Source organism: Oryx dammah, unplaced genomic scaffold (assembly GCF_014754425.2).
Source record: "Oryx dammah isolate SB20612 unplaced genomic scaffold, SCBI_Odam_1.1 HiC_scaffold_20, whole genome shotgun sequence".
Lineage (NCBI taxonomy): Eukaryota > Metazoa > Chordata > Mammalia > Artiodactyla > Bovidae > Oryx > Oryx dammah.
The window spans coordinates 69,350,488-69,378,339 of NW_024070204.1; the positions used below are offsets into that span (position 1 = coordinate 69,350,488).

General features: G+C 44.4%; 2 protein-coding genes across 2 annotated transcripts in view; one reads left to right on the plus strand and one right to left on the minus strand.

Annotated features, from left to right (window-relative positions):
• Positions 1-22,787, plus strand: part of INSYN2B (inhibitory synaptic factor family member 2B) — a 28,676-nt gene extending 5,889 nt beyond the window's left edge. The window contains exons 2-3 of the mRNA XM_040262784.1: positions 795-869; positions 19,779-22,787. Of these exons, the coding sequence (XP_040118718.1) occupies positions 795-869; positions 19,779-19,965 (262 nt within the window). The 3' untranslated portion in view covers positions 19,966-22,787. The remainder of the gene's footprint in view (positions 1-794; positions 870-19,778) is intronic.
• Positions 1-27,852, minus strand: part of DOCK2 (dedicator of cytokinesis 2) — a 456,743-nt gene that overhangs the window by 215,546 nt on the left and 213,345 nt on the right. The window lies entirely within an intron of this gene.

The window sequence follows — 27,852 nt, forward strand, 5'->3', positions numbered from 1 at the left end:
CCCTACCCCTGTAGGGAGTTACTATATTTGCACAGTATTTTAGCTATTTGTGTGTTTGTCACAGAGGACTTGAGGCAGCCACTGAGCTTACTGTTGACCTTCCCCTCCACTGACCACTTTGAAGGCTTGAGCCAGTCCATCATGGACCAGCTAAGTAGGGACTGAAATGAGATCATAATTCCACAAAGAGAGAGAAGCTTCACAATGCTTTCCTGGGTGACTCAGCACCTGTCTGAGGACGGGAAGGCAGTTATTTGTTTAGGTGTGGGATGCTCCTTCCTTGAAACAGTGCTCCCTAAAGACTGAGAAAAAGGAACGGTGAACGCTAATCCACAAAAGCGTAGGAAAAAGAAGACTTAATTAACTGGCCTTTGCTGCTATGAATCAGAGCCAACACTGCCTTACAAGAGAGAAGCACTGTGATGAGACAGGGAGAAATGTACTGACCTAAAGGGATCAGGAGTTTTAATCATCTTCCTCTACTCATTTGCAAAGTCCCTCAGTTTCCCCATTTATCATGTAGGGGTAAGAATAACTGACCCATCTCAGAGGATTATTGTCAGCATGAAGAAAATCCAGATCTCAAAGTGTTTAAACATCTATAAAGCATTCTAGAAACGTGAGATCCTATCAATATGGATTTCTTGTTTCTTGGTTTGCAACGATCATGAACCTTCAGACTTTGGAAATCATGAGAAGGACAATGCTGTGTTGCAGGAAATGAGTCTGTAGAATGTGTGCATCCCAGGGGGCGTTCGCCCATAGATTTATCTAGCAAATGCTCTATTTTGCAGGCGCAACTTTTATCGAACTGGCCAAGATCTCAACAACTGCAGCACCTGCCAGAACACGGCATGCATCATATACAGGTACCTGGCACAACTGAGACCCGCTCTGTAGAGCACAGAAGTTGCTGGGTCCACGGAACACTCCTGAAATCTCTCTTAGATGCAAAAGTCAGGAGAGGGGGCAAAGACAGAAGGTCTTTGGATACATAAGACAAAAAAAGAAAACAAGGTTGTTTGACTACGAAATGTTAACATCTGGTTTCAAAGGGGGCATTGTTTTGTTTCCTCACAGTAAGGTGTATGAGCAAATCCTTTTGAGATCATCACCCTCCCCCTTCCTGAATACGAAGCACAGGCACCTTGCTAAGCTCTGCATGCCCCTTTGTATCTCATTTCACAGTACACCTCTTAAAGTAGGTGTTCATGTCCTCAGGGAAGTTTAGTCATTTGGCCCCACTCACATATAGTATTTTCAGAGAGCTGAAGGGGATCTCAAATCAAATATTCAGAGACTCAGGACTCAGATCCGTATCTTTCTGATACCAAGCCCTCTTTATGATCCTGACTGTTGTACTGCACAGCCTACCCCTCCACAGTAACCACCACAGGCCAAGCAATTACAATATGTCAAGAACTGTGATAAGCTCTGTATATTCAGTTCTAAGTACATTGCTCCTTCCCAGCAAGAGGTAAGGTTGCGGCATTAGAGTGAACTTTTAGAAGAAATAGAAGGGAAACGTCATACAGGGGTAGGAGCCCCAAAGTAGGAGTCAGACTCCCCAGAACTACATCTGCTAACATGTGTGGTTCCATTTCCTCATCTGCAGAGTGGAGACAATTATTCCTCTTGAGAGCTGCCATAAGGAATAAATGAGAAAATACACGTGAATGCCTTTTATAACAGTAAAGCTCAGTTGTGTCCGACTCTTTGCGACCCCATGGACTGTAGCCTACCAGGCTCCTCCGTCCATGGGATTTTCCAGGCAGGAATACTGGAGAGGGGTGCCATTGCCTTCTCCAGGTTATAATAGTCAACTTCTGTACAAATCTAGGTGCTTATTCCTGTTATTACTGGATCGATCAATGCCCATTTAGCTGGTGGTCTACTTTCAGTGGCACAGTGGAAAAGTGGTCAAAAACAGTCATTTCAGGTGATGGCTTCTAATTCTGTTTGACAAAAGGATATAGTATGATTTTCTCTATTACTTTTCTCTCTTGATGAGAAAGGCAGCTAGGGTCTGAGCAAACTGAAGCCCGACTGGGTTGCCTGTGTTTGTTTGTTTGTTTTTAATGTCTCCCTCTCTCCAGTGGAATCCTGAGATTTCACCCTAGCAAGGGATGGGCACCAGGAAGTCAGGGGCTCCTACCTCAGGTGAGGTCTTGGACATTTTCTCACTGAACCATCAATTCTTTAAACCTAAAAGTATTTTCATCAAATACCAGGAGCTCAGGATTGCTCACAAAAAATATGCCCTTTACCTTAGTGTGAAATATCTCCTCTTAAAAGGGAGCTCTGGAAAAGGCTTGGGCATTGGAAAGAATAATTAAGGAGTCTCATCAATTGCTTACCTTTGTTCCTTCTTTTTTCTTAAAATCCCCTATTTTAAGCAAATTTCCTATCACCAGGAGGACAAAACTCATTAAATGTCTAGATTCAGGGAGGACAAAATCTTTTCCTCCTAAACAAAAGATATATACAGATATTTTTAAAAATAATTTTCTTTTTTTAATATAAATTTATTTATTTTAATTGGAGGTTAATTATTTTATAATATTGTATTGGTTTTGCCACACATCAACATGAATCCGCCACAGGTATACACATGTTCCCCATCCTGAACCCCCCTCCCTCCTCCCTCCCCGTACCATCCCTCCAGGTTCTCAGTGCACCAGCCCCAAGCATCCAGTATCATGCATCGAACCTGGACTGGCGATTCGTTTCATATATGATATTATACATGTTTCAATGCCATTCTCATTTAAAGTTTGAAAAGTCTCTTTTTCCCAGCTGCCAAATGATATATTTCCTATTATCTCAAAATGACTTTCTATTTAGCTTCTGTAAGCTAAAGGGACAAACAATCATTGCCCCATCTTCTGTGAGTTTCATGCCCTGGCCTTGGGCAAATCCTTTCTGACCTCTGAGTTTCCTTATCTGAAAAGTGAAGGCCTTTGATTAGATGGTCCTGATGGTCCCTTTCAGTTCTGACATTCTGGTGTTCCGGGCTGAATTAAAAGTGGTAATATTTGCCTAAACTATAACCTTCCAACCAGTATGAGAATATTTACATTTTTCAAGTACGTACTTCAAATGTCCCAAGCAAACAGTCTAAATTCACCCCGGAATGGGTTGGGCAAACCTTCATCTACACATCCCTTTCCAGTTTTCCAAGAAGAGCAGCCACTGCGTGTATCTACCCCTCATTACCATTCAAAGCCAGACTGCTCTCCCAGACAGTTTCTATATCGTTGTGTCTAAGCCATTGTGAAGGAACAGGCAATTAGTCTGATGAAAGCAAAGAGATCAGTACAACACGCCCATCATAGTAACAGAGGGAAGATGAGAGCTGTCACTTTTTTTTCTTTTTTAACATTTCAAATGACTTCAAACCCTGTGTTGTGTCCTGGACAGTCAGATCTTGCAAACTAGTAAATAAGTGATGTGAAACAGTCATCCTCAGGCCCTGCGCAGCTGCAGGCTCTCTCCCCGATGACGGATGGACGCCCAGTGCATGTCACTGTGCATAAAGCACATGGGCGCACCATGGACTGCCTGCAGGGTCTTCTTCCCTGGAGATGTTGTAACTAAGTTAGCAATCCATAAGGTTTTCTAAGTGGCTTCATCAGCTGAAGGCTATGGCTATGCTACTTGCTTCCATCAAGACGAGTGGGGTCAAGGGTTCCATCCGAATCATTCTCCCAGCTTCAAAAGGCGTCTGCTGCCCACTGCTCCTCAAAGCCTCATTGGCTTTCCTCTTTCTAAGGTGCACTGTGGTAGATCCTCCCTTCCCAAGGAGAAGAGCACCAAAATGGATGTCCAGAGATGTCATGCATGCCTCTCAGGACCTTCCGTACACCAGGAAGAAGAAACTCCTTGGAGCTCTGACTGCTGTGGGACCCAAGGGAAGGGGGCGGGAATTGGCTCTATGACTCAAGCTGGTTCCAGGCTGTTTAGTTCCCAAACACTCCTCGCCTCTCCTTAGCACTACTCCAGGACAAGTTACTGAGAGGGTTTCTGAATGCCTCCTGTGGTACTCAAAATTAAATAGCATGGAATTACTTAGTGAGAAGGTTGTTCTCTTTTCAAATTGATTTCAATTCTTCTGATTTACCTAGAGGGAAAAATCTGAGTTTGGTGCTAGAATGTCTTTAAAACCTTTCTAACGCTTACTTATCACAGTTCGTTGCTAACAGTGAGCATGTTTCAAGTTTATAGCCATGGGCAAGCAACAGTTCCCAACCAAAATGTAATCATTTCTAATTCTTTATGGAAGCTTTTAACTTTCAAAACTAATCCTCCTATATATTCACTGTTATGCAGGTCTCCATTTTCAAAAGATATATTGCCTGCTTTGTATACATGTTTTTTAGTATAAAAAGTGAATTGATTTAAAGAGAAAAAATTAAGTACATAATTGTGCAAGTGGTGTGGGGAGTTTCACCAAAACCTTGCAGGTGATAAATAGTGATTACAATTGGGAAAACAGTGCCCTAAGGAATCCTCTTCCTTTCCTCTTCTCAAAGTCATGAGCTCTGTCCAAACCACATCCCTCCTCCTGCTCTCAGCCCAGTTTTTTCTCCTCCAGCCATATCTCCCTGCACTTCATCTTCACAGTCACTCAAAAAATAATCACGGAGCCTCTTTGGAGGTCTTTGACTACACCGATCATGCATTTATTTTATGGATCTAGCTCCCAGGAAAATGTCTACCTGGTTTAAGTTAAAATGCCTCAAATGTTTTAAGGGAAAAGAATTGGAAGTTTTGCTCAGAAAGAAAAAATTTCTCCTATCATCCAGGTGTGTTTCTTAGGAAATGGAAATAAAGAGCAGGCAGCAAACTAAACCATTCTGAATGGAAGAAGGGAGAGACTGGCCACCTAAGATGTGAAAGGTGCTAGAGAGGAGAAGGTGACAGAAGAGCTCTTGTTTGTTCAGGGGTCTTCCTGGACAGGCTGTCTCCTCTTCTCATCCTTAGCCTCTGTCCATGGAATCAGCAGCACTCATGGATTTTAGGATCAGTGACATCACCTTCCTCTATCTTCTCTTTTATGAGTGTTCTCTCTTTATATATATATATGTATACATACATATATATATGAATAAACTACCTACGAATCTTTCCATCTTGATATCTCAAATGTACCTCAAATTATCAAGTTCACCATATACATTCCACTCCTTCCCAAGAAGGAGCCCCTTGGCAAGCACATTCCTCTGCTATACCATTTCTCTTACAACACTGCAACACAGTGTTTATGAGTTTCTTTCCTTCAGCAGAAGACCAGTATCTCAAAGTCATGGCCAGTGTCTAATACATAGTTAGTGATCAGTAGAACCCTCAAAGAAGGGAATAGCTATACTGACTGGGGTGGGGTGGAGGGTGAAAAGCAGTGGCAGGCCTGAGACAGCTGTTTAGGTGGTCCTGAAGTCAAGGTGGGCTTCCCAGAAGGCGCTAGTGGTAAAGAACCTGCCTGCCAGTGCGGGAGATGTGAGAGCCTCAGGTTCAATCCCTGGGTCAGAAGGTCCCCTGCAGGTGGGGCATGGCAACCCACCCCAGTATTCTTGCCTGGAGAATCCCATGGACAGCTTGGAGGGCCACTGTCCATGGGGTCACAAAGAGTTGGACACGACTGAGTGACTAAACAACAACCAAAGTCAAATCAGCATGACAACTTTTGTGTGTCCTTACCCTTGGGTGGGGAAACAGAAGGTCTTAATTAATCAAATAATTTTATTAGGGAAGGAAGGCTTCTGTGCAGCAGGCCTTCAGTAGATCTCTTGGAACTGAATCAAACAATGACTGAATGTGGTACATGGATTTCCAATTTTCAAATACCTGGAACACTACAAGATGGAGCCTAATCAAGTCTTCCAGTGATGACTCAGAGAACTTGCTGCAATTCCCAAGACACTGAGATCCTTGTTGATCACGGACTTCCAACACTCTTGCCCAGTACTTCTGTACCGACTATGGTAGGAAAGCAAAGTCTGATTTGTGGAAAACTGAACACTCCATCCAGGCCATCCCGTCTCCCTTGTACAGTGTCTGAACCACACCAGTGATCTCTTCGGAAGAGGGAACTAAGGCACTAGGTCTGCAGGTTCTCTTAGTAAAACATCAAAACCCAGTGTAGTAGATAGAATGATGTCCACATGAGATGTCCACATTCTAATTCCTGGACCCTGTGAATACATCCCCTCACCTGGTAAAAGGGACAGTGCAGGTGTGATTAAGGATCTTAGAGGACAGGATGAGTAGCCTGGAGGGTCCAGGTGAGCCTGATGTAATCATATGGACCCTTACAAGGGAGAGATGAGGGCAGGAGAGGCAGAGTCAGAGAAGGAGATAAGACAACAGAAGCAGAGGTAAGAGTGACGTGGTCACAAGTTAAAGAAGGCAGGCAGCCTCCACAGGCTGGGAAAGGCAAGGGACATCTTCTCTCCTGGAAATGCCAGAAGGAACACAGTTCTGGTGACAACTTCGTTTACAGTTCTGGAGGACTTCTGACCTCTGGCTCTCTAAGAGTAAAATTTGTGTTTTTTTAATACTTTGGCCACCTCATGTGAAGAGTTGACTCATTGGATAAGACCCTGATGCTGGGAGGGATTTGGGGCAGGAGGAGAAGGGGACGACCGAGGATGAGATGGCTGGATGGCCCCACCGAGTCGATGCACATGAGTCTGAGTGAACTCCGGGAGGTGGTGATGGACAGGGAGGCCTGGCGTGCTGCGATTCATGGGGTCGCAAAGAGTCAGACACGCCTGAGTGACTGAACCGAACTGAAACCCACTAAACTTGTGGTAAATCATTTCAGCAGCAGTAGGAAACTAATGCACCTGAATTAAATCCTCCTAATTCATAAACTACTCACATCTAATTGGAGACTGGTTTATTTGACTTTGATGATTTTTACAACTCTGACAGCTAAGGGAAGACAAGGATCTGCTGGGATGAAAATGAGGGAAAAGAAATGAGAGCTGCCAATTACTGGGGCTTGCCAGTGCCACTAGTGGTAAAGAATCTGCCTACCAAAGCAGAAGACATAAGAGATGTGGGTTTGATCCCTGGGTCAGGAAGATTTCCCAGAGGAGGGCATGGCAACCCACTCCAGTATTCTAGCCTGGAGAGTCCCAAGGACAGAGGAGCCTGGTGGGCTACAGTCCATAGTGTTGCAAAATGTCAGACATGACTGAAGTGACTTAGCATGCACACATGCACCAATTACTGGTCATTGTAAATGCTTTTGTTTTCATATCTGATCCCAACCACCAGATGAGACAGATAAAAATACTCCCATTTTACAGGTGAGGTAACTGAGGTTCAGGGACTTGCACGTTATTCATGTTAAGACAATGGAGACTGAGAGTGAGAGAGGCACTTCAACAATTATTCTGAAACTAACAAATGGCAATATCAAGATTGGAACTTAGTCCTCTCTGCCTGTTGGTCAGATTCCATGGCATACTGCCTTCAGAGGCCAGGCCTGCTTGAGAGTTATCAGGGCTCAGTGGAATGTTGTATGGCTGAGTTCTCCTCGGCCAAGGGCATAGTTAGGGTTTGTGTTTATGATACAAGACACAAATGGTGTTCTCAAAGAGGATAGCAGGCCATCTGCAGCAGTCTCAAGTACCTGTGGATACTTGTTGCTGGCCTTCAAGCCCCAATCCTGCTGGCTCAGAGGAGGATGGGGATCTGTAGGTACAGCCAGCCTCCTGGGAAAGTCTGATCCTGAAGAAGTTCGAGAAACATTCAGCTAGGTAAAGTCAGAGTCTTGAAAGGAGGTGGTGGCAGTCGATTTACTAGAAACGTTTGTGACATAGAAAGCCCAGAAACTAGCTTTTGTTTTAAATGCATCACTGGAGAGATCCTTTACCTTTCTGCTTGGCCTCAGTTACAGGGTCAGTGGTCATGGACAGACTTAACTAAAGGGCGCAGGTGAGGCTGGAGGAAAAGGGGAAGGAGAGGGGCTTGTCCACAGAGTAAGCGTGTCTTATGATGCCTCCTATTTGCAGTGAGAAGAGAAAACAAGCTTCTGCCGGTCCACGTTGGGGCCAGGCTCTCATCTTGCATTATTTAGGGGGTTCATTTGTAGTCTCTCCTTCCTCCCACACCTTCTAGCTCCTCAGACCTCATCTGAGAGCAGGAACAGAATGGTAATCCCTGATTACTTTCCTCCTCCAATTAAGGTGCAGACCAATTAGAGCCCAATTCTGCTCCCAGGCCAGGAGCCTGGATGCTAGGAACTGCCCTCTGGGGTGTCCTGGAGGAGCAATTACAAACGCCTGCCAGGCTGGGCGTGCAGAGTGCCATCCCGCGCCACGCACCCCACTTCAGGGAGGGGTAGTCATGCAGGCTCCTGACCCAGGGCATGTGCGTGAAGCATCCTCTCATTTCCTCAAACTCTATAGACCATAGGCTGCCTTTTTTTGTTGTTGTTGTTATCATTACTGATTCCTCCACTGCTATGATCCTCCAAGCTAGGCAGAAGAAGTTAGGGAGATACAAAAGGAGATTTGCCACCAGCACCTCCCTTTGTCCCTGGCGACCAGCATCCCAGTTCTTGCGCCCCTCACTGCTTTGACATTCATAAGGAGTCTCTCTAGAACACAGGGCAAAGCCATACGGCTGTGTGCCCTGTAGGAGAAAGGCCAGCCAAACCTTCATCCAACTAAGGAAAGAGGCTCTGGAGGGCTACATGAGTCACCTGGGGTTGTGCAGTCAGAGGTGCAGAGAACCTTCTTGAGTTTCTTTTGATGGTTAAGTAGTTTGGCCACTGGGCCTTGGCCTTGCCTGCCACTTAAAGCTATCACCTAACCGGAGAAAACGGCATTTCTCTAGAAATGCAATATACCTAGGTCTGTGAATTTGTTTAAGATGCTCTCCCAGCATGAAGCCAGGGGAACTGTGAGAGCCTTGTCTTCCAGCCACAGTCCTCTGTCTGGCCAGCAGTGAAGTCTGCAGTGAAAAGCAATTACAAAGCACACAGCATAGTAATGTGTGTTCCTTCTAGTAATCACAGATGCCTTTGCTGCTGTCGTGTCATTGCAGTATGGACTGATCAGTGTTCAATTCAAATGCAGGAACATGAATGTTAATGGCAACACTTTACAGCACCCTTCAAACAACTGCCACCAAACACAGCTCAAGCTGTCTCTTTTGAAAACAGGCATAAAGTTTGAGGAATGTTGTGGAAACTTCTCTGAGCCTTGACAGCTTGGTCTCCCAGAGATTTGCCATTAGCTCCCATTTCTCTTGGTATGTTTTACCCCTTTCTTCTTTTCCCTCGAATAGAAGGGGAAAGAAGAGGATTTATAGCATCAGCAATTTATCTGCAATAAAAATGAAAGCTATTTTAATGCATTAATAGCTAAACAAGCTGAAACATGCCATAAATATAACATCAAGCATGCTGAGAATTTCACAGGAATAACAAATGGATGGCTGCTGGCGTGTAGGCCACAGTTGACCACAGAATGACCCAATCTTTATTTCTCTGTCAAGTTAATGCTACAATCATTACTATTTGTTGATTCAGGCACTGTGCCAGGCATTTTACTAAACAGTGTACATGTATCATCACTTTTCAGACTCCCAAGAACCCTTAAATATGGGTCTGGTTATTATTCCCATTTTATGGATAAGGAAATGGAGACTTGGGCAGGCCATGTGATTTGTCCAGGATCCACCAGAGCTAGGGCTTAAACCAGTCCCTTTTTCAGAAGGCATTCCTATCCTGTCCCCTCTTACCTTCTGACCTTGCACCATCAGTGAATATTTGTATTACAGTTCTCTGAGATGGCCTTCTCTTTCTGAGGACTTAATGTGAAGACATTCTCAACATGGAGCCACAGCACCCAGAGTGCAGACCTCTCCCACAGATGGTGATCAGCAGGGAAATTTCTGCAGTGTGGCCCTGCTTATTTATGCACCAAGAAGAGAACCTGCAATTCTCCAGGGACTTGTCAGTACAGATGCCCAAGGAGAAGGGGCGTGCTTGCTGGCTTGAAATGGCTGTGATCTGTGAAGCTTAAAATTGTATCCTATAAATAATGAGCACACTGGTCATTAGCAGGAAGTTTTAGAAACAATATTCCTTCCAGGCTGGGGAAAATTAAAAAAAAAAAAAGCTAACTAAAGTTTCTACTTTCCTGGACTGTGATTCATCCACAGAGACACTTTCCAAAGTGCTATGATTTATCCAAGTGGACTGAAACCCAACCACCCTCTCTGAACCCATTGATTCTTACAGCTAATTCTTTTAAAAAGAAAGTTGCAGGAGGTCAATAAATCTGTGGTGCACCTGGGTTCTGTGGTGAGAGGGGCCACAGGAACACTCCAACAGAGATGAAGAGGTAGAGAGAGACTGGCAAGTGGTTTTGTCTTCAGGGAGACACCACGGATCATTAGTTTCTCAGCCAACTTGCTTACAGCGTCTGGACTTATGGTTCGTCACCATGCTGCTAAGTCGCTTCAGTCATGTCCGACTCTGTGCGACCCCATAGACGGCAGCCCACCAGGCTCCGCCGTCCCTGGGATTCTCCAGGCAAGAACACTGGAGTGGGTTGCCATTTCCTTCTCCATGTCTCTTGATAAAGGAGCAAGACCCACCTGCTGAGAAGGATGAGCAAAGGGCCACTGCAGAACTCAGCAGCCTACAATCAGACCCAGCACTGCAGAGCCCAGACACTACCTTGAGTACGCAGCCTCCCTGGGGTGTCTGTCTTCTCCGAGTACACAGCCTCCCTGTCAGGACATCCCTGCAATCGGGAAATACTATGGCAGGGTGGGCTGGTCACCTGGGTCATGAAGGGTCCTCCAGTGGCCCAGCCCACATTGAGTCTTGTTCCACAGGGAGACGTGAGGTCATTTAGGTGCACTGGGCCGGGGTCACCATTCCGTCCCACACCCCTCTAGTAACCAGGATCTCATACACCCTGAATACTACTATCAGTGCTGTGTATCTTAGTGTGCAAGCTTTGGAGCCAGATAGTCTGGGCTCGAATCCTTGCTCTGTCACTTACTAGTATGTGCCATTGGCAGAATATTTAACCTCCTCTTGCCTCAGTTTCCTCATCTGTAACATGAAGATAATGTTTATCTCACGGGTCTGTGAGAATCACATGAGACATGAGAATTGCTACATTTGTAGTATGATGCATGGAATAGACTTCATTCCATAAAAGATAGTCCTCCTTCTTCTCCTTTTTCTCCAACCTCTCCTTCACTTAAATTACCATGTGTCCTCACCTAACACGACCCAGGTTCAGTTCAGTTGCTCAGCTGTGTCCGACTCCTTGAGACCCCATAGACTGTACACACCAGGCTTCCCTGTCCATCACCAACTCCCAGAGCCTACTCAAACTCATGTCCATTGAGTTGGTGATACCATCCAACCATCTCATCCTCTCTTGTCCTCTTCTCCTCCTGCCTTTAATCTTTCCCAGCATCAGGGTCTTTTCCAATTAGTCAGTTCTTCACATCAGGTGGCCAAAGTATTGGAATTTCAGCTTCAGCATCAGTCCTTCCAAAAGATATTCAGGACTGATTTCCTTTAGGATGGACTGGTTGGATCTCCTTGCAGTCCAAGGGGCTCTCAAGAGTCTTCTCCAACACCACAGTTCAAAAGCATCAATTCTTCAGCACTCAGCTTTCTTTACAGTACAACTCTCACATCCATACATGACTACTGGAAAAACCATAGCTTTGACTAGACGGGCCTTTGTTGGTAAAGTAATGTCTCTGCTTTTTAATATGCTGTCTAGTTTGGTCATAGCTTTTCTTCCAAGGAGCAAGTGTCTTTTAATTTCATGGCTGCAGTCACCATCTGCAGTGATTTTGGAGCCCCAAAAACGAAGTCTCTCACTGTTTCCATTGTTTCCCCATTTATTTGCCATGAAGTGATGGGACCAGATGCCATGGTCTTTATTTTTTGAACGTTGAGTTTTAAGCCAGCTTTTTCACTCTCCTCTTTCACCTTCATCAAGAGGCTCTTTAGTTCCCCTTCGCTTTCTGCCATAAGGATGGTATGATCTGCATATCTGATGTTATTGATATTTCTCCTGGCAATCTTGATTCTAGCTTGTGCTTCATCCAGCATTTCACATGATGTACTCTGCATATGAGCTAAATAAGCAGGGTGACAATATACAGCCTTGACATACTCCTTTCCCAATTTGGAACCAGTCTGTTGTTCTATGTCCGGTTCTAACTGTTGCTTCTTGACCTGCATACAGATTTCTCAGGAAATTGCAAACCACAGTAAGGTGGTTTGGAATTCCCATCTCTTGAAGAATTTTCCACAGTTTGTTGTAATCTAGAGTCAAAGGCTTGGCATAATCAATAAAGGTGAAGTAGATGTTTTTCTGTAATTCTCTTGCTTTTTCTATGATCCAAGAGATGTTGGCAATTTGATCTCTGGTTCCTCTGCCTTTTCTAAAACCAGCTTGAACATCTGGAAGTTCACGATTCACGTACTGCTGAGCCTGGCTTGGAGAATTTTGAGCATTACTTTACTAGTGTGTGAGATGAGTGCAATTGTGCGGTAGTTTGAACATTCTTTGTCATTGCCCTTCTTTGGAACTGGAATGAAAACTGACCTTTTTCAGTCCTGTGGGCACTGCTGAGTTTTCCAAATTTGCTGGCATACTGAGTGTAGCACTTTCACAGCATCATCTTTTAGGATTTGAAATATCTCAACTGGAATTCCATTGCCTCCACTAGCCTTGTTCACAGTGATGCTTCCTAAGGCCCATGTGACCTTGCATTCTAGGATGTCTGACTCTAGGTGAGTGATCACACCATCGTGATTATCTGGGTCATGAAAATCTTTTTTGTATAGTTCTTCTGTGTGTTCTTGCCACCTCTTCTTAATATCTTCTGCTTCTGTTAGGTCCATACCGTTTCTGTCCTTTATGTGTCCATTTTTGTATGAAATGTTCCCTTGGTATCTCTAATTTTCTTAAAGAGGTCTCTGCTAAGTTGCTTCAGTCATGCCCGACTCTGTGCGACCCCATAGACGGCAGCCTACCAGGCTCCCCCATCCCTGGGATTCTCCAGGCAAGAACGCTGGAGTGGGTTGCCATTTCCTTCTTCTCTAGTCTTTTCCATTCTATTGTTTTCCTCTATTTCTTTGCACTGATTACTGAGGGAGGCTTTCTTATCTTTCCTTGCTATTCTTTGGAACTCTGCATTCAGATGCTTATATCTTTCCTTTTCTCCTTTGCCTTGAGCTTGTCTTCTTTTCTCTCCCCAGACAACCATTTTGTATTTTTGCATTTTCTTGGAGATGGTCTTGATCACTGTCTCCTGTACAATGTCACAAACCTCCATCCATAGTTCTTCAGGCACTCTGTCTATCAGATCTAGTCCCTTGAATCTATTTGTCACTTCCACTGTATAATCATAAGGGATTTGATTTAGGTCATACCTGAATGGTCTAGTGGTTTTCCCTTTCTTCAATTTAAGTCTGAATTTGGCAATAAGGAGTTCATGATCTGAGCCATAGTCTGTTGCCGGTCTTGTTTTTGCTGACTGTATAGAGCTTCTCCATCTGTGGCAGCAATGAATGTAATCAATGTGATTTCAGTATTGACCATCTGGTGATGTCCATGTGTAGAGTCTTCTCTTGTGTTGTTGGAAGAGGGTGTTTGCTATGACCAGTGCATTCTTTGGGCAAAACTCTGTTAGCCTTTGCCTTGCTTCATTTTGTACTCCAAAGCCAAATTTGCCTTTACTCCAGGTATCTCTTGACTTCCTACTTTTGCATTCCAGTCCCTTATGATGAAAAGGACATCTTTTGGGGTGTTAGTTCTAGAAAGTCTTGTAGGTCTTCATAGAACTGTTCAACTTCAGCTTCTTCAGCATTACTGGTTGGGGCATAGACTTGGATTACTGTGATATTGAATGGTTTGCCTTGGAAATGAGCAGAGATCATTCTATCATTTTTGAGATTTACCCAAGTACTGAATTTTGGAATTTTTGTTGACTATGATGGCTACTCCATTTCTTCTAAGGGATTCTTGCCCATAGTAGTAGATACAATGGTCATATGAGTTAAATTCACCCATTCCAGTCCATTGTAGTTTACTGATTCTTAAAATGTCAATGTTCGCTCTTGCCATCTCCTGTTTGACTTCCAATTTACCTTCATTCATGGACCTAACATTCCAGGTTCCTATGCAGTATTGCTCTTTAAGCATCAGACTTTCCTTCCATCACCAGTCACATCCACAACTGGGTGCTGTTTTCGCTTTGGCTCCGTCTCTTCAGTCTTTCTGGAGTTATTTCCCCACTGATCTCCAGTAGCATATTGAACACCTACTGCCCTGGGGAGCTCATCTTTCAGTGTCCTATCTTTTTGCCTTTTCATAATGTTCATGGGGTTCTCAAGGCAAGAATTCTGAAGTGGTCTGCCATTCCCTTCTCCAGTGGACCACGTTTTGTCAGAACTCTCCACCATGACCCGTCTGTGTTGGGTGGCCCCAGAGGGCATGGCTCATAGTTTCATTAAGTTAGACAGGCTGTGGTCAGTTTGATTAGCTTTCTGTGATTGGGGTTTTCTAGTTATACTCTCTCGTTACATCATTTTCTTCTCAGAGTAGACCCTGGTAACAGCTAGGCCATGGGCTAAAACACCTGATCCCTTTTTAGGAAGGAGGACTAGGGGTCAGGAAAGAAAGCTGAGATTCTGATCGTAACTCATGGTGTGACTCCCTTCACCAACTCACACAGGGAAAACAACATTCCTAGATTCCTGAGCTATCATGAAGATAAAATGAAAATGTGGGCTATATAAAAGTAAGAGGTTTCTATTTATTTCTATCTCAACTTTTTTCTTCTTGTGTCTCACTCAACTTCCTTTGGCCAGCCAAGATGCTATATCCAGAATCTGAATCTTGTTTGCTTTATGCATTTACACATTTATCTACTCTTTGCTTCTCACTAGTTCTTCTTCCAGACAAGCCATGACTTAGGCCTCTTGCTACTTCCAATTACCTAGAAAAACATTCTCCAGCTTTCCACCTAGCATGATGGCTGAAGCATTGATCTGTCAGCTAGATTAGTGAGGTGCCCTCAAGAGGGAAAACGTCAAGCTTGCTTGCATTCTTGGTTTACACACATCTCACTTTCTAAATGCAGAGTGGCACCATGCACAGACCTCTTGTATGGGAATGGCTCTAAGACTCCCCAGACAGTGAACTGGGTAGCCCTGAACAGGAGTCAGGCATTCCATGCATCTTCAGAGAACTAACCTTACAGACTTTGAAAGCTCCAAACTATCGCAATGGTTCTGGGCCTGAGTCCTGTATTGTAACAATTTCTCGACCACTATCTGCTACCCACGCCTCGCCCCCGACCAGTGTGAGTCAGAGTTCTCTGCAAACTAAGCACCCAGCACTTCCTGTGGATGGAGAAGATATAAGGGTGGGAAGGTAGGGAGAGAAGGGGGGATGGTTGGAAAAGTCATTGGTATTCTATCTTGATATCAAACCCAAGGCAGGCAGTCATTCCCTAGAATCTGCAAACAACCCTCTGCTAAAAGTTTGCTTGAATTCTCTCAAGCTGGCATTTTAATCCCTCTTTGAAGAGGTTGTTGAATATGGTGTGGGTTAGCCAAGTAGGAAGTTGAGGGGGATCTCCTCTTCTCTATCCAGCCTCAAAATGAAAGACAGATGAGAGAGGGTACTGCCCCTGCCCATTTATAAGGCAGCTGTGACCAAAATAAAATATATTCCTTCTCCTCCCTTCTAAACTAAACAGTAGTTTGTCAAAAGGATGGGTAAGAAGAAAAGTGACAATTTTCCTTTATGTTAATAAATTACTTTGGCCTAAAAAACATTAATCAATTTCTTTCCAAAGGACACAGGGTTCTCTATAATCTGTTATTTGCCTGGCCTTGAAAAGAAAGTCACTTTCAATCTCCTTTAAATTGTCATGACTAGTGCGGGCATCTATGGAGCGCCCTAAGTCCCAGTGATTATAATGGAACCCTGTAGTGTTTCCATAGAAATATAAAGAGTGTATTCTTCCCTGAATGTACATGGCGGGGTAGAGGGGAGCGGGTGAAGACTGATGTTTCTGACAAGGTATACAATTACTGAAGGACCAAAGGCACGAGTGAGGAGGTGAGGCATTCAGTCCCTGAGGCAGGAAGACAAAAGACTTGGTGGAGTGGGCAGAGACCCCATTCTACACGAGGACACTCCTCCTGTTATTGTCCCCCTCTGTACATCTACCTGGTAAGGTCGCTTCAGAACCTCTATTTTCATTCGGGTCTTAGAAAGAAAAGCAATTTGCCCAAGGTCACCTCGCCAGTAAGTGGCAGTGCCTCCGTTCAAACCCAGGTGAATTCCACGCAACAGCCCTTTCTCTGAGCTCTCCGGTGTGCCGTGCTTTACCTTGTGAGCTGAGATAGACTTAACATTCTGTCTCCTGGCTCTCCTGTCTCTAGGCCTGCCAGTTCTATACACATTTGAACATACCCAGAGCATTGTTTTTTCCTACTCAGTATCAGGACACTGCTCTGAGTCTTGACACACTCGGGTGCTTTGTCTTGGCTGTTTCTTGCTTGAATTAAGAAGTCAGAGAAATGTCACATATAAGGAGAAGAAGGAAGCTGGTTTGTATGTTCATATAATTTGGTAGAGATATATGGATGAAGAGCTGGAGAGTAGGGGTTGTTGAGATATATACAAGACAGTTTTTAAAGCGATCGTTAGTTTAATCACCTGTATCATACACTGGGAAGCTGCATCCACATCTCTCTATTTCATTGTTGTGCCCCTATAACTGAGCAGTGTCAGGCCTAAAACAGGATGGATGGTTGAATGCATGGACAGATGGAAGAAATGGGTAGATGACTGGATGGCTGGCTAGATGAATGAATAGGTGACTGTATGCGTGAATGGATGGTTGAATAAATGGATGGTTAGATGGCTGGTTGACTGGATGGGTAGAGGAATGGTTTGATGCCCAGATGGATGGATGATGGATGGTAAGATGATGGGTGGATGGAATTTCCTATCTCTAAAAGCTGAGGAAATTCCTAGAATGAGCAGAAGGTGCCTACTTTCTTTGGCTCTATCCCATGTGCTAGAATGAAGGTAATTTTCTGCCTTGTGGAAAGAGGCAGGGTTATTTCAGGAGTCAGGAGAACTATGAATGTGGATGTTCTCTGTATGTGAATTAATACAAGAGAGGGTGAGAATCAGGGTTTGCAATTAATTGTTTTGGATTCCTTCCTTAAAGCACCAAGAGGTTGCCAGAGACAATGCTTTCCCAGCCTCTGAACCCATCTCCTTAAAGTGCAGCTGGGGAGAGGGAGCTGTGGGGAGTGGCGACAGAAGCCCACCCCAGCTTCAGGAGCAACAGGGGTGCATCCTGGGCAGTCCATCCTGGAAATCGGAGCTTTAGCATGTGTCTGTGGATACTTCTCTTCACTGATCTGGCAAAATTCTGAGCTTTGGTTAGAAGATCTCTAATGGACATGGATTTGGGTAGACTCCGGGAGTTGGTGATGGACAGGGAGGCCTGGCATGCTGCGATTCATGGGGTAGCAAAGAGTCGAGTGAGCGACTGAACTGAACTGAACTGAATAGCTCTTGATACTGGCTAGCATTTACTAAGGACACAGAGTCTCTAGTTACCAGTGTGAAGAGGCCAGGGATAATGCCTGTCTGTCTGTCTGTTTAATACTCCACTTCTGGTACCTAACCGAGGGCCTGGTGCATGGGAGATACTCAATAAATGTTTGTTGAATGACTAGCTGAATATCATTTGATGTTTGTTGGTATCTATCTCTGAACTGAGTGTTGTATATGCATTCTATTGTTTATACATCACTGGGATCCCATGAGTAGTACCATGCTTTTCTTCAGTTGAGGAAACTTTGGCTTGAATATGAGAAATGACTTTGCCATGATCTCACAGTTAATCAGTCATGGAGCTTTGCTTAGGAAAACACAGCCTGTGTTACGCATCCATTATATAAATCACACATCCATGAGGATGTCCCTATAGAGGAGACCAGGGAGGCACAGAAAGTGGAAGGATGTAAGCTGAAGAGAAGAAAATCTGGAAGAAGCTTATCCCATATATAGAAATAATCAAACACCCATCCCTGATGGTCCCTGAGCATGGTTGTTAAGCCCCTATTACTGTTATTATCATCACTATTAATGTTATTACTATTAATATATTATATCTGGCTCTTGGCTTTGCTTCTCTACTTAACAATGAGTCTTGGGTAGCCCTACACTTGTGCTGACCTCATATGATTCCTTAATACAGACATATTTAAATATTCTCCTTTAATGGGCATCTCCTGATCACCACTGCTCTTTGGGTCACTTTGTGTATATGTTGGGGTCATTCACGTACAGACCCCATGGTCTCATCTGTACACAGGTCTGCGAGGTGAGCGTGACACCACTGGGGACCAGGGTCCTCAGGAGCTGAGAGAGCCGGAGGTGAAGAGCCGAAGCTCTGGCTTGGATGGGTGGTCAGGCTCCCCCTGACCTTTGAGGGCTTGGGATTCAGGCCCGAGGCATCGGGGATGGTCAGCCTGTCTTGTAAGTCTGGCTCAGCCTTCTCAGAGCCTGGAGGGCCGGGCCACAAAGACTGACTCCTGCAGACATCTCTGCAGACTGTGTATGGGCTGCCTCTGCCCTTAACTGTCTAGGAGATTTACCTACAGAGGAGCTGCCAGAGCCAGAATGCTTGTGAGAAGGCTCTTAAGCTTGTAGCTGTGTTTGTTACCTGGTTTAATGCTAGAACTCTCAGAGGGCCCAGAGATGAGGAGCCAGCGTGGGAGTGTGGGAGGCGGGGGGAATGCAGAGTCGCAGAGATGGTGCGTTCTCCTTGTTTAGCAAGGAGGAGAAGAAAATGTCTCACCCAGAAGAGGAGAAACCCCGTGTTGGCTTGTCAAGGGCCAGATTGGCCAAAGCCTCCTACCCAGCAAGGGCTGAAAAGGGGCTGTCACTAAACAGACACTGAGCGGGTCCTCTACGCCCACATCACCTCCTCGAGACCCAGGATCCGAGTAAGTGCTGCCGAAAAGGCACATCATCATTGTCACATGTGAGTAACAAAGTCCCCAAATAGCACCTTGTCACTGGACACCCCAAGGTGGCTTACTGTCTGCCAGGCACTGCTCTCAGTTCTTCCTCTACATTCTCTTACTTAACTAATATAGGTTCGTTGTTTCCAGTCACCAAGTCATGTGCAACTCTTTGTGACCCCACGGACTGCAGCACACCAGGCTTCTCTGTCCCTCACCATATACGTATTAATTCCAAAAAAAGCCTTTGAGACAGGGGCCATTATTAGATCCACTTTATGGGTAAGGAAACTGAGTGGTGAGTTTTATTACATATTTCTCTGTATTACTTAAATGTTGTTGTTACGAGGCAGTTTTATGGATAAAGTGTATATAAAAACAGTGAACAATCAGGAGCATTAAATAAATGTCAGAGAGAGGTTGGAACAACTTTAACTGGCCATCTACTATTAGGCTGCCACGTTATGTGCTTCATTTAAACTTAGAAACATCCCTAAGAGGAAGGGATTACACATGCCAATTCCATCAATGGGAAACTGGAGATTCAGAGAGACTGCACAGTTGCCCCAAGGTCATAGCCAGCAGGCACCTAAGCATTTGGGACTCGATCCCAAAGCCCAGGCTTTTCTCTGTCTGTTGGACACTTGGTGACATTCAATCAGTATGTACCGATTTGAATTTACTTTCCTTCCTTCCTCTCCGTGTTTTTCAGTGTAGAATATGATTTCCGGCAGCAAGAAGGCAGGTTCCACGAAGTTCTACAGGGTCTGGAGGAAGCGGAGCTAGCTGAGGAGGCCTCTCCCCCGCCAAAGTCCCCAGCAGAGCCTCCAGTTCCCGAGAAACAGGACTTAAGGCGGAAAACCAAGAAGGTGAAGAAGAAGTGCTTCTGGTGGATCTGAGCTCCTGTGGACCATGTCCTCTGCCCTCCCCGAGGTGGGGAACCATTGCCCTCAGGCTTTCTCTACTTCCTAGCAAAGGCCCCAGGCTATCAGCCACTCGACCTGCAAAACCAGAATGACTTCTGGATGGTTTAGCTGCTGCTGGACTCCTGATCACAGTGTCACCTGAATGCGTGCCCTGCTGGCTGAGACTTTCAAGGGCCTGAGTTAGCACCTGCCTAGCTTCCTGTCATATATCCTAGTGTTCAAATCTAGATTCCCACCAAGGGCAAAACCCCCATTGCACTTCCCTACATCTCAGTGATGCTCAGCACTTCTTGCTCATCCTGGGTTTAACATCCCAAAGAAAAGAAATAAAAATGTGGTGCAGAGCAGTGAGACAGAGGAGGGTTCTAAGCAGATACCCAGAAAAAAGTCATGTATCTAAACGGGCAGTTTTCTAAAATATTAGCACTTGTGAGTACAACAGAAGTGGGCAGGGCATAACAATGCAAGGTCACCTGGTAGGCAGGGTCATTTTCACTTTTGACTAGCCCCTTGATCCCAAAGCTAGGATTTGTCATCTCATGCTGTGTGTACCTTAGAGTCTGTAGCAGAGTAAGGACACCACAGGGTTGAAGGGACCTGTGAGTATGACCATCCTGCAGCTGTAGCTACTCCAGGGTGTACCTTAAATCACCCTGCTTCTCAGCCTGGGGCCTGAGACTGCTTGGCAGATGGATGGGGTCTGGTTTGGGCTTGAATTTTAAGATTCCATAATTAATTTCCCTGCAACATTTAAGATCATGAAATCCAGCAGTCTGTCTGTCCATTTCACCTTACTAGAAACATAAATAAGACTAAGATAAAACACAGCATTGGGACTTGCCCATCCATCCTTGCAGCCTTGTAGATAAGTTCACAGTCTGTTAATCTACATACTGTCCCTTCCTGGTGACCAGACCATGGTCACCTGATTGAAGAAGCAGGACTGGGGATGAGGACAGACTTTTTCCATCTTAGTATTAAATGCCTTTCCTTCCCAAAGTCTGAATTCCTTTAAAGTCTGGCTCATTCTTTTGATAAGACCCCCATACATGTGGGTCCAGTCAAACTTGCATGGCTGAGCAGACTACTGAAATAATATAATTAAGTAATTGCTACACACTCTTGGGGAGAAGGGGTGGGTTGGCAGGGCTCCTATTCCTTCTTGTTAAACTCTCTACCAGCCTGTGGTTGGATTGAGGCTGCCCAGAAATGAGATGGTAAACTCAGTGAACATTCAGTGAAGAAGGCATTTCATAATCCCCTTTGCTAAAGATTGAGTGTCTGCGTTAGAATCTTTGCAGAGTGAAGCACTCTGTGTGAACGTGGGATGTACATTCCCCACTGCAAATTGAGGCTAATTGAGCAAACCTCTCCGACAGTTTCACCTTCCCTGTCACTGCGCTGCAGTGCACAAAGCTATTTCAGTGAGAGTGAGAGGGAAATTTGGCAAGGAATCTCGGCTTGCAGTATTTAAATCTGGGAATGTCATTCAAGATGTTCTTGTTCTGTTTCTAGTGTAATGTTTAAACCCACAAAATGAGACTGGAATACTTAACATGAAGTTAGAATTAAGACAAATACACTTGTCATACTTAAGAAGTCACATTTCAGTAAGATATGCCACCACTGGCTAAAAGCCACGAGTCTATCTGTATCCACACAATCGACTTGCGGTTGGCCCCAACAATGGAAAAGAACAGCACAGAGGCTAATCCAATAAAGCTAAATCACTGGGGATCTCTTATATAATTTTATCTTGTAGTGGAGCTTCCATCTTAATTTGCTTTGCTTACACTAATTTTCAAATTAATTTATGTTCTTGGGCAGCACAATAGAATGGAAATAATCCTGTTCTCAGAATTAAGAGGCCCAGGCAACAGAGCAGTCTATTCCAACAACCCTTAGCAAATTGTGTAAATTTTCAGGGCCTGTTTATCCATTCTCAAGTGGAGATAGGAACACCTACTCTACTTGTTTCACAAGGTCTGTGTACATTCCAGCATCAGATGAGCAGAACCACTCAGAACTGACCAGGATCACTTGCCAAAGTTAGCCTGTAATGAAGACGAGATGTCTGGGAACACAAAACGGATAATCCAACATTTAGATAACTAACAAGGGTACGCTGTCGTACACATATGTTGAGTTGGAGCCTCACATAAACCCTCAGTTGAGTTAAATGATATTGCGGTCAGAACAAGTTGACCTTTCTAGAGAGAAAAATCAAGCGAGGCTGCGATGATTCTATACCAAAGCACAACACAACATTGCTCAGGCCACCAACCTGAAACTGGACACTCCATCTCTTCTGAAAACTGAACATTTAAAATTTTGTTATGGGGGAAACAATTCAGTAAAACCTCCCTGCTAAACAAAAGTGATCATTTCTGTGTTAAAAAAAAAAAAAGTATATGTATACCAAAACTCTATACTCATATATTCATGTGAAAATTGCTTCTTTGTAAAATATTATGTAACCTCTACCATGATCTCTTACAGAAACGCTGTACTTGAGGTTGTCTGGTTTTATGGAGAGATATTAATTTAGCAAAAGTTACTTTTATAAAATTGAAGGGAAAAAGACTGATACATCAGCTTAAGTTGCAGGAGTTTATGTAGCTGCTTTCTCTGTAGTTAAGAAAATGTGTACTCACTATACTTGGAACTTAATACCAGCTCATCTACAGAGCACCTTCTTAAAGACTGTACTAATGTAAGGTTTTGTAAATTTATAAACTGTTTTAAATGGGATATTATCTTTTGCAATAAACTTACATATTTTTCCTAGGTTTTAAGACTTCGTTACTAGCTTGGGTTAATTTGGGTTATAAAATTTAAATTTAAGAAGGATGTCTCCATGGTTGTAATGACAGGGATTGTTGTTGTTGAGCCGTTAAGTCAAGTCTGACTCTTTTGTGACCCCATGAGCTGCAGCCCACCAGGCTCCTGTGTCCATGGGATTTTCCAGGCAAGAATCCTGGAATGGGTTGCTATTTCCTTCTCCAGAGGATCTTCCCAACCCAGGGATCAAACCTGCATCTCCTGCAACGGCAAGCAGATTCTTTACCACTGAGCCCCCAGGGAAGCCCAGTGGCAGGGATAGTTTTCACTGTAATTGCTTCTGTATGTTTCCCAGGGAAGCAAATCAAAAAAAGAGCAGATTCAGAACTTAGCATGGTGATGATCTGAAGGCCCACATGTCCTGGAAGCCAGGGAGGCATTGTGAATCAATGATGCGATTCCCAGTTTCATTCAGATGGATTTTTATTACTCATGATTTTTATCATTATTATACCCATATACCTGAAATAGAATTTATTTAAGATTTTTAGTTAATTACTTTCCCCATAATTTTCTTCCGAAAAAGGCAGTTGTATATCACCACCAAGAGAAAAACCATTACGGTATTCCAAAAGTAAAAGTTGAAATCAAAATAATTTTTTAAAATCCTTGCTAGAGACTTGAGTGTCACCGGTGCCGAGCCTGAGACCAGCTCTCTTTGTTAAAAAGGGAGATTAGGAAATATTCGACATGTGTTGAAGCCAGTTTAACACAACATGCATTTTCTACTTGACTAATCAGGATGTCTGAGAGAGAATTAAAAAGGAAACAACACTCCCATCATGTGATTTAATTCTTTTCCTGTACTGTCTATGAGCCATCTGCAACCAGCCTATTTACCAATTTGGGGGGAGGGTGGGGAAACTGGACATAGAATCAGCCATCTCAGGTTTGGTATTATTCTGCTACACTCTTTTTGCAGGATGACCTTGGGGAAAGTTAACTTCAGTGAGCAACTGATTCCTTCTCTTATAATGCAGAACATCACCCTTGCCTGACAAGGGTGTCTGACAATTAAGTGGGAGAAAACCTCAAGCATTATGGAAAGCACATTATACGAGCTCAATAAATGTGTATTTATCCTTTTGTTGCTTGAAATAAACCAGAGGAGAGGAGGAAAGATGTCTTTCTGGGACTGCAATGGGTTTTCAGAAATAGTTTAAGGTTTTCTCAGGGCAAAGAGTGGTGTTAATGAGGAATAATCTCTTCCTGGCCTCATTAAAACCTGAAATCATGACAATGGATGTTAAGTAACAAATCTCTGTTGAGTCAGAAGAATACACAAGCCTATCTAATGCACCATATCCAACGCCTTCTGGGGGATGAAGGACTCTTGCAATGTTGACTCAAATCCCCCGGAGGTAAAAGACACTGCAAGAGCTGGGTCTCTGCCATGCGCATCATGAAGCAACTGAGAGAGGCTGGATGATGTGTCCCAGGACGCGTGGCCGGCACGAGGGAAGCCAGTGCCGGGAGCCGCGTGGTGGGCGGGCGCCGTGTGTGATGGTCTGCCACACATTGGGGCCCAGCACAGTTCCAGGAACCACCAGCGCTAGCACAGGGTAGTATCTCTCTTAGCTGAGCAGAGGCCTCAGTACAGCCTTTGCTCGAAAAGGCTCTCATTTTAAGCACCTCAAGGCAACTTGCTATATGCTAAGAACATATTGTTCTTTTTGAGTTCCAAGAAACATCGGTGTTTTGTGATCATTATGCCCATCAAGCATAGCTTGCAATAAAGAGAGTTGAAAGATATATCCTCACGCAAAGCTGTTTGCCTTTGGTGCAAACCATGTTTGACTGGCTTCTTGCTCATAAACCTCTTCATCCCAACCTCATCCCCGTTTTCATTCTACCAGTTTACAGCCTGAATTCCTATTGCTCACCTCTACCGCCCCTACTCCTGAGGTTTCCCAAATATGTGATTTCTTCCCTCTCTTCCAGGATCCTCAGCCTGTAAAGAACAACCTAGAATCTGGTTTGCTCACTGCCAGGCTAAGCCAGGTCCCAAGGTAAGAGTGCCTCTCCACTGTTGCAAACCCCCTTCATCTCTCAGCCAGCCTCCATAAAAGCATCCCATGTGGGCTTCCCTGTGCACGCCAGTCCTGTTTGTCACATAGCAATGAAAGCAGTCACTGCTGAATTTACATCTGACCTGGGTCGCGCTCTGGCTTTCACAATCTGGGTTCCTGATAAACGTGGGAAGTAAGACTAGGTCTGCGGCTGTGACTCCGAAGGCCCCACCCGGCTCTCCTGTGGAAGTTCTCATCACAGGCCCTTTCACTCTCTGCTCTAGAGTGACACTGAGTCACCTTCGTTCCTCAGGACCACCATGCTAACACTCCTAATGGGTCTATGCACACTTTCCCTTCAGCCTATAATAATTCCCACAGTGCCCCCACCTCCCCGAGTTTCCAGCTCTGCTGGGGTTTCCCAGGTAAGGCTTTCCAAGACCACTACCACCATCACCCCAGATCACACTAAATATCCCTCTTACACATGCACTTGGCACCAGGGACCCTTCCATCAAAGTCCTAGGCACAGCTGACCTTGAACATATATTATGTCATTCTTTGATGAATGTATTTCTCTTATCTGTCTGATTATCTTCCTAAGGTAAGAATTCTGCTTAGTTTTGCTCACCTTTATATCTCCAGCACACAGCACAGTGGGATTCAAATATGTGTTGCAGGGATAAATTAAAGAATGAATTTGATTTCATGGAGAGACAGGAAGAAATGATTCCCAGTTTTTCCTCTTGTTAATGTATAGGCTCTGGGCTTCCCAGGTGGCCCAGTGGCAAATAATCCACCTGCCAATGCAGGAAATGCAAGAGGCAGCTGCTCAGTCCCTGGGATGGGAGACCCCCTGGAGTAGGAACTGGCAACCCACGCAAGTATTCTTACTTGGAAAATTGCATGGACAAAAGAAGCCTGGCGGGCTACAGTCCCTGGGTTGCAGAGTCAGACATGACTGAACACACGTGTACAGGCTCTATCTGTGTTCTCGGCAGCATCCAGCCTTCCACTGACGGGGCCTTCAGGAGCTAACGTGGCCAGGGCTTCTAATTCTACTGTAGTCTTCATGGCATCCATGACCCAGGAGCACCAAGCCACTACCATCCCCCCTCACCACGTCTATCTTGAATATGGACAGCCCAGTTTAACCTTGTTTCAGAACAAATTGTCATCATAATTAAATCCCAGTGCATTTTGCACATTTTACCAAGATACTGCCTTACTGTATGAAAGAGAAAATTAGTTTTGAAATTAAAGCAGATTGTTAACTATTTTTGCTGTAATATTTCCATTAAAATGCCAGAATTTATTACATGTGACCTAGTCCATTTCAGACAAAATGCAATTTAAAGGAGACAGGATCAGTGTAACTAAAGGAGCATTAGGGGCAGAGCATTTTGTCTTGGCTTAAACCACAACTAAAATGAAAAGACAATAAGCATCACACCAAAGGATTATTTGCCCCAGAGAAAATAAAAGCTTTATTATCATGAACGGCTTTCACAAACTCTCTCAGAATCCATAACTATGGTATATTAAATTTCACTCCAGTAAAACCCACATTTTTTTTCTCCGGGAAAAACCTCAACATACGGTTCTTAAATCTTCAGCCAAAACTCACTGACCTCACATCTGTGCCTGGGCCTGGTTTCCCCGGTGGCACACGCAGTGCTGTGATACCCTGGTCATGCTGACAGAAGGGCCTTCCTCCTCCCAAGCCAAACGGGCTGCGTCATTTTAACTGCTGAAACCATGGAATCAGGAGGGGTTCACATAGCTCTTCCCCCACACCCCCAGCACAGCGAGCCCCACTGAACCTAATCCTACATGCTGAGCTCCCATATAGGTGATGGATGAGCAAAGTCAATTGTTGTCCTTGTTTTTTGTTTGCTTATTTGTTTCAAGGTAAAAACAATATGCTTTCTGTAATTAGGGATCAAAGAGAGCAAGATCAAAGCTATGCAAAGCACCAGCATTTGCAAACTCAGCTCGCTGACCTGACTGGGTTGCTTGGAACTGACCCTTCCTTCTTTGCCGCTACTACACAGTCATCAGCTCCAAGGAAACCTCTCACACGAGCCTCAGTTCATAATCACTTTTTCCCAATAAACAGTTATAGATTCCCTTCTCTGTGCCAGGCAAGAAAACTGCAGATGCAGCCCTGGCCCAAGAGAGCTTTTCATGGTCCGGTCCAGTGCGGGGTGGGTAGGGATTCCAACAATAAGCCCATGTCCTTTTCTGATTTACTACCTGAGGGACGGTCATGCCCCCTCTTCCTTTGGACCTTCTGAATGCTGTCCTTTTTATTCTTTTGTGATGATTATCTGTCTTGAATTACAGTTATTTCTAGTTTTTGCCTGCTTACCCCACTTTATGTAACATCATGAGAGTAGGAATTGCTTTTCTTTCCTTGTAAAGGACGTCTTAAGTCCAAGACGTCTTTGTTTAATTGAACTTCCCTGGTGGTCCAGTGGCTAAGACTTCACCTTCTGATGCAGAGGGTGTGGGTTTGATCCCTGGTCAGGGAGCTAAGATTCTACATGCCTTGTGGCCATAAAATGATATTGTAACAAATTTGATAAAGAATTTAAGAATGGCATCCAAAAAAAAATTAAAAAAGAAAAAGAAACTAAAGACTTCAACATTATTGAACCCTTGTCTCTTCCATATGAGCCAACACACTGGTCTTCAAAGTTTACTTTCCGTACAGTTTTCCAGGTCCTTTGGATCTATTCTCCTCCCAGCTGCCTGGGACGCTCTCTAAGACGTGTATCTGGCCATGCCATTCCCAGCTCTTCTATCTGCACCCCACCACCATCCAGAGCATAAAACTCCTCCCACAGGAACAAGGTTCCCCCCAATCTGACTCCAACCTAGTATGTTCAGCCTAACTTCCTCCCACTCCACTTTACTCATCTCCTCGCGTGTTAAGTGGCTTCAGTTGTGTGCAACTCTTTCTGACCCTGTGGACTGTAGCTTGTCAGGCTCCTCTGTTCATGGGGAA